This window comes from Perna viridis, chromosome 2, assembly GCF_037379345.1.
Source record: "Perna viridis isolate PV_CMFRI_1.1 ecotype Kerala chromosome 2, ASM3737934v1, whole genome shotgun sequence".
Classification (NCBI taxonomy): domain Eukaryota; kingdom Metazoa; phylum Mollusca; class Bivalvia; order Mytilida; family Mytilidae; genus Perna; species Perna viridis.
In genome coordinates this window covers 60063874-60077386 of record NC_142446.1, presented here as the reverse complement: position 1 = coordinate 60077386, position 13513 = coordinate 60063874, and the positions used below count along the sequence as shown (strand labels likewise).

General features: G+C 32.6%; 1 protein-coding gene across 2 annotated transcripts in view; it reads right to left on the bottom strand.

Moving 5' to 3' along the window:
- The window catches only part of LOC148626296 (tetratricopeptide repeat protein 13-like), a 98770-nt gene that overhangs the window by 55932 nt on the left and 29325 nt on the right, over positions 1-13513 (bottom strand). For both annotated transcript variants that reach the window (XM_088570181.1, XM_088570182.1), the window contains 4 exons: positions 11803-11919; positions 6425-6538; positions 4450-4532; positions 2434-2575 (listed from right to left, as the gene is read on the bottom strand). In XM_088570181.1, the coding sequence (XP_088426307.1) occupies positions 2434-2575; positions 4450-4532; positions 6425-6538; positions 11803-11919 (456 nt within the window). The remainder of the gene's footprint in view (positions 1-2433; positions 2576-4449; positions 4533-6424; positions 6539-11802; positions 11920-13513) is intronic.

Here is a 13513-nt window from a genome sequence, read left to right as displayed (position 1 = left end):
TGTTAATTTCAATAGAAAATTAAAAAAAAAAAACTATTTTGCAATATATCTTTGTATTTGCATGGCAGCTAGATAATAATTCACAGAGAGGTACAGAAGCATTCCAAAATCAACTCTGATATTAATGCAGTATCTACACAAAATGGTGGATGTATGGTATTGCTTAACAGAAAGCTGAAATCTATTAGCAACATAATAAAATCTACTCAATAAGATGTAATCAAGATAAATAAGACAGGATCTTGGACACATGAATGGAAAGGCATAATGACAGCCAGCCCAATGTAATCCCACTCATTAAGTGAAATAAGGAAAAGCATATGGTGAAGGCACTCCTGGATATCCTTTTTCATGGCTTGTCAACATTTTGTTATTTCTGCTGATTCTTGAATTCATTGATTTCATAAGACCATAAAGTTTTTAAATTGGATATTTAACATCCTTTTGTTGGAAATTTGAATTTATGTTTTCACCAAACCACAAATTGGTAGCCCATTAATAATAGTACTTCCATGGTATTTTCCGAGTTAAATTTCCATGGTTTGGTGAACTGAGATTACATAACTTTGCATTTTACAAAGAATAATATTGATTATTGGGGAAATTCTGGACTCTATATCCAAGCTTAGTAGACCTCTTATTTTTTACTCCAATTAAGAATTTGATGCAGCAATTATTTTTGACAAGGTGTGAATATGATTAAAAAATAAAATAATTAAAAAAATAAAGGTGTCATTTCTATGAAACTTTTAAGTAAATAAACCAATAACTTGTAAAAAAAAAAATCAGCACACCGGTAGCTGAATGAACCAAAAGCCTGACCTTTATCCCATCACGGAAATACTTTTATTTGTACATAAGGTTGCATTATACAAATGGGATTGAGGTGCACTGTTTCGTAAACAAAACTGACCCAATCTGATTTTGTAAAAAACTTAAAATTAAAAGTGAACTTAGTGAAAATATTGATTGGGGATAGTAAATCATTCTTACTTAAATAGATGCAATACTTGTGAAGTTAAAGATGTGTAAAATGCATGCTTTAAGCCACCAAGAAAGATTCAGGTCCTCGGCAGATTGGGTTCTTTTCCCTGCACCAAATGGCTGTTTTTCAAAAATGCCACATTTGCACAAACTTGAAGAATTAAAATCATGATAAAATCAAATTAGCAGATAAAGGTACACTTTTTATTTGTTTTTTTTACAACAATACCATGTCCACTTACTTTTTCTGGCAGTTTTAAAGTGCCTGATATTTTAGAAACCTGTTTTTTGACAATTAATTTTGGAAAGGCATCCAAAATTTGTTATGAAAACTGATATGAAGTTTTTATTATGTTACCATGGCTACAGATTTTTATGACAAAATAGAAAAGAGAATCTTTTTTCATGGATCTTCATAATGCAAGGTTTTGAAAAATATATACTTTTTACAGGATTTCCTTGTTTAAGTGTCTCAATATAGCTTTATTTCCACAAATTGTCATAAAGTTATTTGCAGTGACCTATCTATATAGTGGAATCTAACCAATTTTAGCAGAGCAAAAATAAACAAAGCAGGTTTCATTCATACTAAAGACCACATTTTTTTCAATAATCAGCAGAGCAGAATGAGAAAAAACACACAAGTCACTTTATAGCAACTTATGGATTATCTGAGTATACATGTATACTTCATATATTAAAGTCATAGTCACAATAGATTAACATTATTTTCATGCATGCTAATACATTAGGTGATCTTGGGGTCAGCATGTTCATTTACAAGGCCAGTACTATACTCGGCGTCACATAAATAACATACTGTTAAAATTTGAATAAAAATATTTTCTACGACTTTATTGACACCTACCGTCGTTTAAATTGTCTTAAATAACTTGCTCATTCGTTTAGCCAAACGGCTTCTCCCTAAACATTGAATCGTTAAATTCCGGTCAGATTTTAATTCTAGGTGCCAATATTTACATTGTAAAAAGTCGGCCATGTTTACAGTGATCGGGTTGCTAGGAGATGTTGTTTACGTTTAAATGGTTTGTCCAAAAACCGAAGAACCCAGAATGCATTTCGGCGTTATTTCGGATATCTCGGATTTATTTTACGCGAACAACGTACAATACCGAGAAGTTAATCAAGCAGACGATTGTCACCGGAGTTCGACGGGAATTTACAAACTTCGTTTGTAAACAAATCGTCCCGTAGAAACCAACATGGCGGATATTAGTGTGGGATTTTCCCGTAAGGATTTGTTACGCATGATTTAAGCTAAAAGCGACTTGTTCAGGGAGAAGCCGTTTGGCTAAACGAATGAGCAAGTCATTTAAGACCATTTAAACGACGGTAGGTCTCAATAAAGTCGTAGAAAATATTTTTATTCAAATTTTAACAGTATGTTATTTATGTGACGCCGAGTATAGTTATAGATGCAAGTAGTACCTGATGATCTCTTAAGGCACTGATGGTATCCCCACTAAAGTAAAACATGTTGCCTCTAAGCTGTAATGTAAGTGTATGATTGCCATTTATCTCTAAAGACCTGTTAAACTTTCCTCTAGCTGCCCTCAGATTACCAAGCTCTCTGCAATAGATTTGTACAAAATATTTCTTTATGGTCAATGAGACAAACCAAACCAAAGAAGAAATACATTGAATTGAATATTTACAGACACCAATTTTGTTGTTTCTGTAGAATTCTAAAAGCACAAATTAAATTTTCCAGTGGAAGTGAAAATTGTTATTGAAAACTTTGATGCTCCAATAAAAGAAGAAACTTAAAAACTAAAGAAAGAATGAAATTCAACAAACCTTAAATATTGATATTCATGAAAACAATGTACCCTAACAGTATATACATGTGAACACAATATACCCTAACAGTATATATATGTGTGAACACAATGTACCCTAACAGTATATATGTGAATACAAAATACCCTAACAGTATATATATATGTGAACACAATGTATCCTAACAGTATATATATGTGAACACAATGTACCCTAACAGTATATATGTGAACACAATGTACCCTAACAGTATATATGTGAATACAATATACCCTAACAGTATATATATATATATATATATATATATATATGTGTGTGTGTGAACACAATGTACCCTAACTGTATATATATATGTGAACACAATGTACCCTAACAGTATATATATGTGAACACAATGTACCCTAACAGTATATATATGTGAACACAATGTACCCTAACAGTATATATGTGAATACAATATACCCTAACAGTATATATATATATATATGTGAACACAATGTACCCTAACTGTATATATATGTGAACACAATGTACCCTAACAGTATATATATATGTGAACACAATGTACCCTAACAGTATATATGTGAATACAATATACCCTAACAGTATATATATATGTGAACACAATGTGCCCTAACAGTATATATATGTGAACAAAATGTGCCCTAACAGTATATATATGTGAACACAATGTGCCCTAACAGTATATATATGTGAACAAAATGTGCCCTAACAGTATATATATGTGAACACAATGTACCCTAACAGTATATAAGTGAACACAATGTACCCTAACAGTATATAGATATATGTGAAAACACTGCTCCATTGGATCAAATTGATGCAGGGAACATAATGTAAACTTATAGATAGAAGGGTCTGAAAAATTCCAAACTATGTTAGAACTGTCAAATTTTTGGTACCGCTTTGACATCTATGGCAACACTGCCTGCACAAAGTCCAGCACCCTAGACCACACTCCTTGATACATGTATTTATACACTCCTTGAGATGCTTTCACTTCACATTTTACATTTGTGCATTGATTATTGTGTGTCTGCTTGGTTTTTTTTGTGTGTGTTTAAACACACAACAAATGCATTATAGATTCATATTTTAACACACCATACAAGCATTTAGTTTTTTTGGGTTTTTTTTTGTAAACTCATTAATTGCGGTTTTTATATTTTTTACTATAACATTTTTGTATTATTTATATCAAAATATTTTCTTATTTTTCTACCTTTATTTATACTAAGTATTATTATTTTTTATTATTTGTCTATCGTATGTTAAATCACACACTCAGAGTGTTTATCATGCATTTAAACACAGGCTGGGATTGTTTGTTTCGTGAAGGCATCATGAATGCCAGGGGCCTAAAAGTTTCAAGGAGTGTATATGAATTCTTGAAACAACTCCATACAAATATAAGAAAAGAATTTACATACCAAGATTATTTATTAATGTTAAATGTGACCTTCTGTTAGATCTTGTTCAAAAAACATTTTTATTTGCCATTAATTTGAGAATCTGATAAATGAATTGGACTTTATATGAGCACATCACTTCCAACCTTGAAGGTTTTTTTATGCATTTCCTAATTACTGAAAACATCATTAAACATCAACAAACATAACTCTACATGCTGTTAAACATGCTTACTTGTATGCCTGGCCAATACTAGTACATGCATCAATGTGGTCTGGTTGAGCTTTCAGTACCTCCTTAAAAACTTCTACTGCATTCTGAAAGTATTTTGAACTAAGGAGTGTTGAACAATATAATTCAATGCATTCTAGTATAATTTTTCAAACTATGATGTACAACAAACATGGAATACTGAGTTTCCCTATTTTTATTTATGAGAGAATTTTTATGTGGTTTTATGAATTTTATAGCAAGATTATGAATACAACAAGCCAAAATTATTCAGCAGGCAAATCAAGTCAGACAATAGACTAAGATGTCCAATCAGGTATTATTCAAAATTCATGGGTCATGGTGGATGAAAATACATCAAGTAATGATTATACTGTTAGCCAAAGATGGCCTAAGGACTACGTAATTGTCATCTTAGATAGCCTAGGGACTACTTAATTTGTTGGTTTTTTTTTCTTTCAAACAGAAATAGATTATACAGTATGTTTGTCATATTCAGGTTTTTACATGGTTTTAGTTTGTTGTAAAATTGACATTTACGCATCCCGTTTTTACCACTTTCAATTCAGAACAATTAAACAGCAAAGACAGCCACCTGAATTTTTACATTTTCTAGACTTTTTAATATTAGGATTAGTTCATTTAAATCAGGGATTCATAAAAAAACACAACATTGCTTTAGTTCCTAAAGAGATTAGGGCAAAGCTACCAAGAGGATAAAATTGTCCAACAAGAAGTCTGATGTCCCCAAGTCTGAAATAAAATACCATGAAAGGGCACATACATGTACATAAAGCTTCTGTCAAATAATGGCTGTGATAAGCAGTGCAGAGAAAATTGTCATTTCTTGATCAACAAAGTCCATGTACTGCATAATGAAACTCCAAAAATATTCAAATAAAAAAACAAAATGGGAGGTGCCAAATGATATCATGTGATGATAAAAAAATGTGTGGACAGATGATAATTGAAGGGGACAGTAGTTTAGACAATAAATTTAATCCAGACATTACATTTTGTCACTGGTTGGCTGTTAATTGGTGTGTACACATGTTAGGCAACTGGGGTCATTTAATAGTATGATCACTATGATCTTTTAACTATCAATTAATGTCACCTGTACCCAAGCCAAAACAACATAGGGGTGAAATTTATAGACTTTGTTGATAGTTTATTTAAAAAAAAACAATACAAAGAATTAATTACCATCAATAGCCCTGGACCTTTAATACAGCTTCTTTCAAATCCGTGAACATTATTTTGTCGGCAGTACGGTTTGTAAAATCAAATCATTTACAAATGATGCAAGCTTTGAAATATAAGAAAAGGACAAAAGTTTTGAATTGGCATTAAACTTGTCTTGACCAACAAACTGACAAGGTATAGGGTAATAAAACACATTAATTGAAACAACTCTTAGAATGCATTGCTATTTTTCACAAAATCTGCCATCCCTATAAACCGGCCATTTTTTCTTGTCCCAGTGGTGGCCGGTTTGGAGAAGTTTCAATGTACATGTAGTAGATGTATAATTGCATCATGTGATGAAGAATGTGTGCAGGGTGGACAACATCATCATTATATACCTCTTGTTTTTCAAAAAAGGAGGAAAAGAAATCATATTTCCTTCTAAAAATAGCTTCAATTTACAATTAATACCAGAAATGCTGATGAATCTGCTAGATTTCAATATTCCTTTTTATTTACCCACAATTCTCATCATTATGCCTTAGTTTACCTACTGAATAAGTGAACTACAAAAACACACAGTATGATGCATTGAGTAACACATTCTAATATACTGTGTTTTAAAGGTCTTTTGGCCACAGCTGTGGTCAAATGGTAATAAACATATAGACGACTGTGAGTCCTTTTCCTGGTATCACAATTAAGTTTTACTCAATTTTTTTATTTTATTTTAATATTTATGCCTTCAAGTTGGAAATATATATATGTTGGTGGAACATCAAAATCTCACCCTTATCCTCCCTCTGTAATATTGGGCTAAGCCAAGATGGTATAAGTTTGTTATGTAAGATGGACTATCTTTATTCAATGTTGTCTTGAAATCTTTCTCGGCATCCGCAAAGTTCTGTAAAATAAAAAGAACGGACACTGTGACCATAAATATTCAAGCAAACCATGCTAATTGAACAAAGGAGATTACACAAATGTAGTACCTAAGTATGGCCTAATGTGTCAAAAAGGAAATGCACAACGATGAAATTGACCTTAACTGGAAGCCAGCAGTATACAACTGTTATCCTATCTTTGAAGGGGATAAAAAGATATTCAATCTTGATTGCTCTGTAAGACTCAGAAAATATAGAACATGTTCAGGACATATGCACTAACCTACAATTGAAAAACCAAAGGAAGTGATCAAGTAAAACAAAAAATAGTCCCAACGAAGATGGCATAATTATTTAGACTATGATTGACCTTCCCCTTTCAGTTGGTTATCTTTTGTAAAACTTCTCAATATATTCTGCAGCTTCTTACACTAAACAATGGTAAAACTTGACTATAGCTAACACACATAAAACAAATTCACATTTATAGGAAATTTTCTAAAAAAAATCCCTGGCCAAAGTCTTTTAAAAGTCGTTACAGCCAATTCACTTTCAACGAATTTCCTGATACAGGGAAGTATATATTAATCTGAGTGATTAACAATTACACATATTGATCATTGGTTAAAATGAGTTTTAAATGTCCAGTCGGCAGAGAGAAATTTGTCCCACATGCATTAAAAGATCAAAATGTGTAATGAATGAAAGGGTGATATGTTTTCATAGTAAAAAAAACCATTAAAAAAGGTAGATTAATTTATTCCTGTTTCTTATGTTCGTGCTGACTAGAAATAGAAAAGCTATTGTCTGGAAACAAAGTAACATGATTTCATATAATGTGTTCAGATGAGCAATGATCTAAAAAGAATGTTGTGGCAAGATTTGACATTCTTCCAAACACTAAAAGTACAATTTAAAATGCAAGGAAAAAATTATGGAATTGTACGAAAATTTAACAATTTCACCCACAAGTAAAAGACACCTATCTTCTACCCATGAACATGTTGATGCCACCTTGTTTGAGTGATTTCAGGAAAAATGTAATGAAAATATTCCAATAAGGGGACCAATCCAAGGAATTTGGTACAAATTTGTAGACAAGGACTTGTACTCCTAATGCAGGCTGGCTCGATAGGTTCAAGGAGAGTCATGGAATCGGTGAAAGCAGTGTTGTTGACATATATATATGTGAAAATTGGCTTAACAAGAAGCTTCCAAATTTGTTGAAAAATGCTAGGGCTTGTGATATTTTCAATGCTGATGTTTTATTTTGTGAAATAATCTCAATAAAAATTCTGAAGCTGAAATACATAACATGTCAACCGTATGTGCAGGTGTTTCAATATTCTTATAGATTGACAAATACATCTAAGGCTAACACAGTCCAACTTTATATCAGTGTGATGACCCATGTATCCATGTTTTAAAGGCCATCAGAATGTTTCATATTTCTTGACAAAAAATAATGACCAAACTTCAAGACAAATGTGATAACTTATCATTCAGGATTGTTCACTTTCCTTTCATCTGTGGCAACATTCCTTCAGCACCTGTGTATGGAGTTTACATATAACTACTCATACATTATGCCAGAGCCTGCCATAAAACTACACAGACTTTTTGTATTGCACAAAACTTCTTACAATTAGGCTTTTGGAACAGGGTTAGTTTGCTACAAGACTGAAGTTTTATGGTCGTCATCATGAACTCGTGGATCATTATGGTGTATCCATCTGCACCACGAAAACCGATTTGTTTAATGTGTTGTAGTTTTCCTTTCCTCTTTCGTCTACACTTGACTTGACTTTTTATGAGCAACTTGGCGGGTCTTTCTAGAAAAGCAGAGGACGCTTGCCCTACCGGTGCATCTAGTCCATTCTCACAGTTTTTAGTGGAGTCTGAGTTACTCAATTACTTCTGTTTCTTTGTATGTATTATTTTCATTACATTATGATCTTTGTTGTGTTTGTCTCTTTTCCATGTCTGGTCTTTGTCCCTGGATTACATTCTTTTGATTTCCACTAAAACCTTGATAACTCCTTCCTACCACTATCCAACATTGTTTCGAAAATCCAGATCTTAGTTGTCTTTAATGTCTGATTCATTGCCTGATGAAAGTGTGAAATCAAATGATGATGCGAATCTCCTCAATATTTGTAACAAGCTTGATTAGATGCGAGTCACAATGGAAAATTTAATGAATGTTGACAATGAAGCAATCACAACAGAATCAAAGTCAGATGATGATGTAATAGGTGCTATTTATAATACAGAATCTGACAATAATGATTCGGAATTCATTGACAAGCCCACTGGAGAAAATACAATACAAACATGGATGGTTTACAAGGTTTCGGAAAAGAAAAACAAACAAACATCTCACGTTTCTTAAAAAAAGTCTAGATAAAAGAACAGCGTTCCAATGTCCCCCATGAAAAAAAATAAGTGCCGAAAACTTTAAATTTACTGAAATTTTCTAAGTCCAAGGGTCATAACTTCCATAAAAATCAATCAATCACAACCGAAGTCGAAATTAACCTGTAACTTCTCATAGTAAGACTACATACAAAATATATAATTAATTGATAAAAGCATTACCAAAAAAAAGTGTGGAAAACTGTATATTCACTGAAATTTTGTAAGTGCAAGGGCCGTAACTTCCATAAAAAGCATTCAACCATAACCAAAGTCGAACTTAATCAAAAATTTCTCATTGTAAGACTATATACAAAATATAAAATCAATTGGTAAAAGCATTACAGAAAAAAAGTGTGGAAAACTAAATTCACTGAAATTTTCTATGTCCAAGGGCCATAACTTCCGTAAAAATAATTCAACCGTAACCAAAGTCGAAATTAATCTGTAACTTTTCATAATAAGGACACACACCAAAAACAAACTTATTTGGTAAAGCATTACAAAACAAGACAGACGGATGGACGCCCTGCATTTCCAAGTCCTCTCACAACAAACATGTCACGGGGGACAATAAATTTTCTTGCATGTGTTGTGTACACAATATAAATATTTATATATTGTTTAGTTTCCCTACACACCCTTTACAACAAGTTTGTTTAATTAATTAAATAACAAATCCCTTTAACAATATAGTGAATAATTTTTACAGTGCACTTGTTTATCTGTCCCCTGAAATTTGTTATAAGTAAGTTTAACTGTATATCGAATAATAAGCTAAAAAATACCTATGTCCATAATCAGTGATCAATTTAAGGGGAAATACTTGCTAAATGCAAGTTCAAATTCAATTTTACTAGAAGAAATTTTTTTTCCTTGCTAAAATTTGCCAATGGAATTCTGTATGTTCTATATAAGTTCAGTACAGAAATAACTATTTCGTGGGTGAAAATTTTCAGTTCTTGCTAAATTAAGCTAGTTGAAAAATTTCTGAAATTCGATCAACGATAATTATGTCATTATAAATTCAGTCCAAACCTTACTCCTGAAAATTTGCACACCACTACATAGTGATGAAACTGAAGCTGGGAAAGGGAGACACAGTACAGGTCATCATGTAGAAGCAATACATCAAATATCTAAGCATTCTCTGAATTAGAAGCTGAGTTTTCTGCTACAAAAATTCCTTTATACACAACCCAAAAAACAAGAAATCTTTGTGTGATGGCTCACTAGTGATATTTTCAAAAACAATATATTAGGAACATGAACAAAACCATTAGTAAGAAGGATTTTACCAAAAATGTATCCAACCATATGGCATACCTACATGAAATATGTGTTAAAATATCAAACATCAAGAAAATTTCAACTTATAAAATGTGTCAAAAATAAACAGTCTTCTGTAAACAGGAAGTTGTTATACATGTAGATTTTTTCTGAAAATGGATTTCATCATATGGCATACATACAGAAAGAATGTTTTGAAATTTCAAGCTGCTATGATGAGTTGTTGTTGAGAAAACTGACAGAACAAAATTTTATGGAAACACAAAAACATGGACAAGGGTAAAACAGTATACCTCCCTATACTTCGGAGTCGGGTATAATTACTAACTTGATTGGTCAACAGGAAGTAGATGAGCCATGAACCTGAAAAGGAGACACATGGTTCAAGTCATCATAAGAAAGCAATATACCATATATCTAACCATTCCCTTTCAGTAGAAGCTGATAAATCTGTTGCAAAAATTTCCATGCTATGCAGCACCTAAAAAACAACAAAGTTGATCGGTAAACAGGAAGCTGATGAGTGACGAACTGAAAAGGAGAGACCTGCTACAAGTCATCAAGAAAAAGCAATTAACCATACATCTAAGCATTCCCTTCAGTAGAAGCTGAGAAATCTGTTTCGAAAGTTTCCATGCTCTGCAGCACCTAAATATCTACAAAGTTGGTCGGTAAACTGGAAATAGATAAGCGATGCACTTGAAAGGGGGAGGCAGGGAACAAGTCATCATGAGAAAGCAATGAATTAATAAATATCTAAGCATTCCCTCCAGCAGAAGCAGAAAAATTTGTTACAAAGTAAGTGTAACCGATGGACTGACAAGGTGATTGCAATATAGCCCTCTGCAAAAATGAAATTCGACACACAGATTAACTAATTTAGTTTAGTCACTAAGCCAAAAGAGTATTCAGTTACTACTTTTTACATCATTATCAAGTTTGAGACTGAAACTAACTGTAAGTCTAAAATTGATAAATGGATGAGACACACTCATTAACTATTTAGTAATCCATTTAATAACTTTGAAGCATACATTTTAAAGTATTTCATAAGACTAACTCAAGAATTCTAACATCATTATAACATGACCTCTCAGAGACACACTGTGACTAAAAGTGAAGTTACCTCCGCAAGTTTTGATGGCTATTCCGATGGTGCATGATGACACGGTTCAGACAACAGACAAATTAAGACTATGGCTAATTTAATTATGTGGTTATATTTACTATATTATATGCAAGACTACTGGTTAATTTTACCTTTTTACAAGCCCGCATTCTGACGAGTGGTAGTATAATAATATATAAGGAATTGTGTACAACATAATATTGGACAAATGCAGACACGATTTTAAAAAGCCAATAAAGAACAGGAATTGGCAAAATTGGAAGTAATCACATGTAAAAAAGAAACAGAATGGTAAAAACTCGAAACATAAGCATTCAATCTTAAAGCAGATAAAAAAATCATGTCTACAATTGAACAGATGGCAGACAAACAGACAAAAACCTACAAGCCCCCAGGAACTTCGTTTGCTGGGGGTATTCTGCATTTGGTTTAACAATAGCACCCACTTACTTCTAGCAACAGATTGACAACTCCACGTAGAAAATGTATCCTTGTAGGCGCTTTTAAAAATATAGCTTTGTTAAAATCTTTTAAAGCATCTGCATAGTGTCGAATCGCCATGTATGCCTGTAAGAACAAAATACTTAGTACAGAACTAAATATAAATCACATCAAATTTTGCTATGTGAAACCCCAAAATTAGTTTTGATTAAAATCTATTATAGGCAGTGCACAATGGGAATATGTAATAAAGATTCTGTATAAGTTTCATTAAATTTCTTTCTGCATTGTAGGAGGAGTAACAGATAAGACAATGAGGAGGGACAGACATCTCTATTACTATATTATCCACACTTTGCAAGTTTGTGGGAGGGGGGGTGGTTATAAACAAGTACATTAGAAAGGTGTGTACAAACTTTCCTAGAGAGCTTAACTTACAACCAACAATTCTCTAAAAATTATTAACTTTTAAAAGTCAATTTACATGTAGTTACGACAATGTCTTTGAATTATATAACGTTAGGTCCATCTATAAAATATGATTTGATAAAATGTTTTGAAGAATTCATATTTCTCCTGTTTCAAAGTGTTGGCTGTTGGAAAATACAGATTCATTGAGTTTTTTCCATGTGGACAAATATGAAATTTCTCTCAAGTTTGAAGTTAAGCAGACATTTGTTAGGAAAGAGTTATCAAGGGAACCAAGGTTCTAGTGGAAATCAAAAGAAAGTAATCCAGGGACAAAGACAAAACATGGAAAACAGACATACACAACAATGAACATAAAGTAAGAAAAATAAAACATACAAAGTAACAGAAGCAAATGAGCAACTCAGACTCCACTAAAAACTGGAAGCATTGACCGGGTGCACTGGTAGGGTAAGCGTCCTCTGCTTTTCTAGAAACACAAGCTGAGTTGCTCATAAAAAGTCAAGTCAAGTGTAGACGACAGAGGAAAGAAAAACTATGACACGTTAAACAAAATCTGTTTAAATTTCATGGTGCAGATGAATACGATCCACGAGTTCATGACGGCGACCACAAAACTTCTGTATTGATGACCTCAATCTTGTAGCAACATAACCCTATTCCAGAAGCCTAACTGTAAGAGTCCTAGCACCATAAAAAAGTCTGTGTAGTTTTACAGCAAGCTCTGGCATAAAATATGAGTTGTGATATGAAAACCCCATACACAGGTGCTGAAGGTATGTTGCCACAGATGAAAGAAAAGTTGACATTTTTGCATGAAAAGTCATCACGTTTGTCGTAAATTTGGTCAACAGTTTTCTTTTACCACGGAAATTTAAGTGTAGGTGAAGATATTAGGGTGACTTCACAGCGTATGTAGTATCCTTTATCTCAAGTTCTTTGGGGTAGATGTGATGTATCAACTAAGATTGTTTAACGCTAGTATGTCATCTATGTAGCAGAAACTGAGATTTAAGGATCTAGTTAAACAATGTTCTTTCTTTCGGATCAGATTAGCTATAAAGTTAGCCTTATAAGAGTGTAGGAATAGGTCAGCAAGTAGAGGAACACAATTTGTTTCCATTAGAATACCAACAGTTTGTTGAAAAAAGTGTCCATCACACTGGACAAATATGTTGTCGATCAAAAATTGCAGCATTTTGAAAACATCTTCTGTATATTTGGAAGATGATTTGAAATTTTTTTTTACAAAGTATGAAGAATCTCTACCAAGAACTATATATTTGTATCT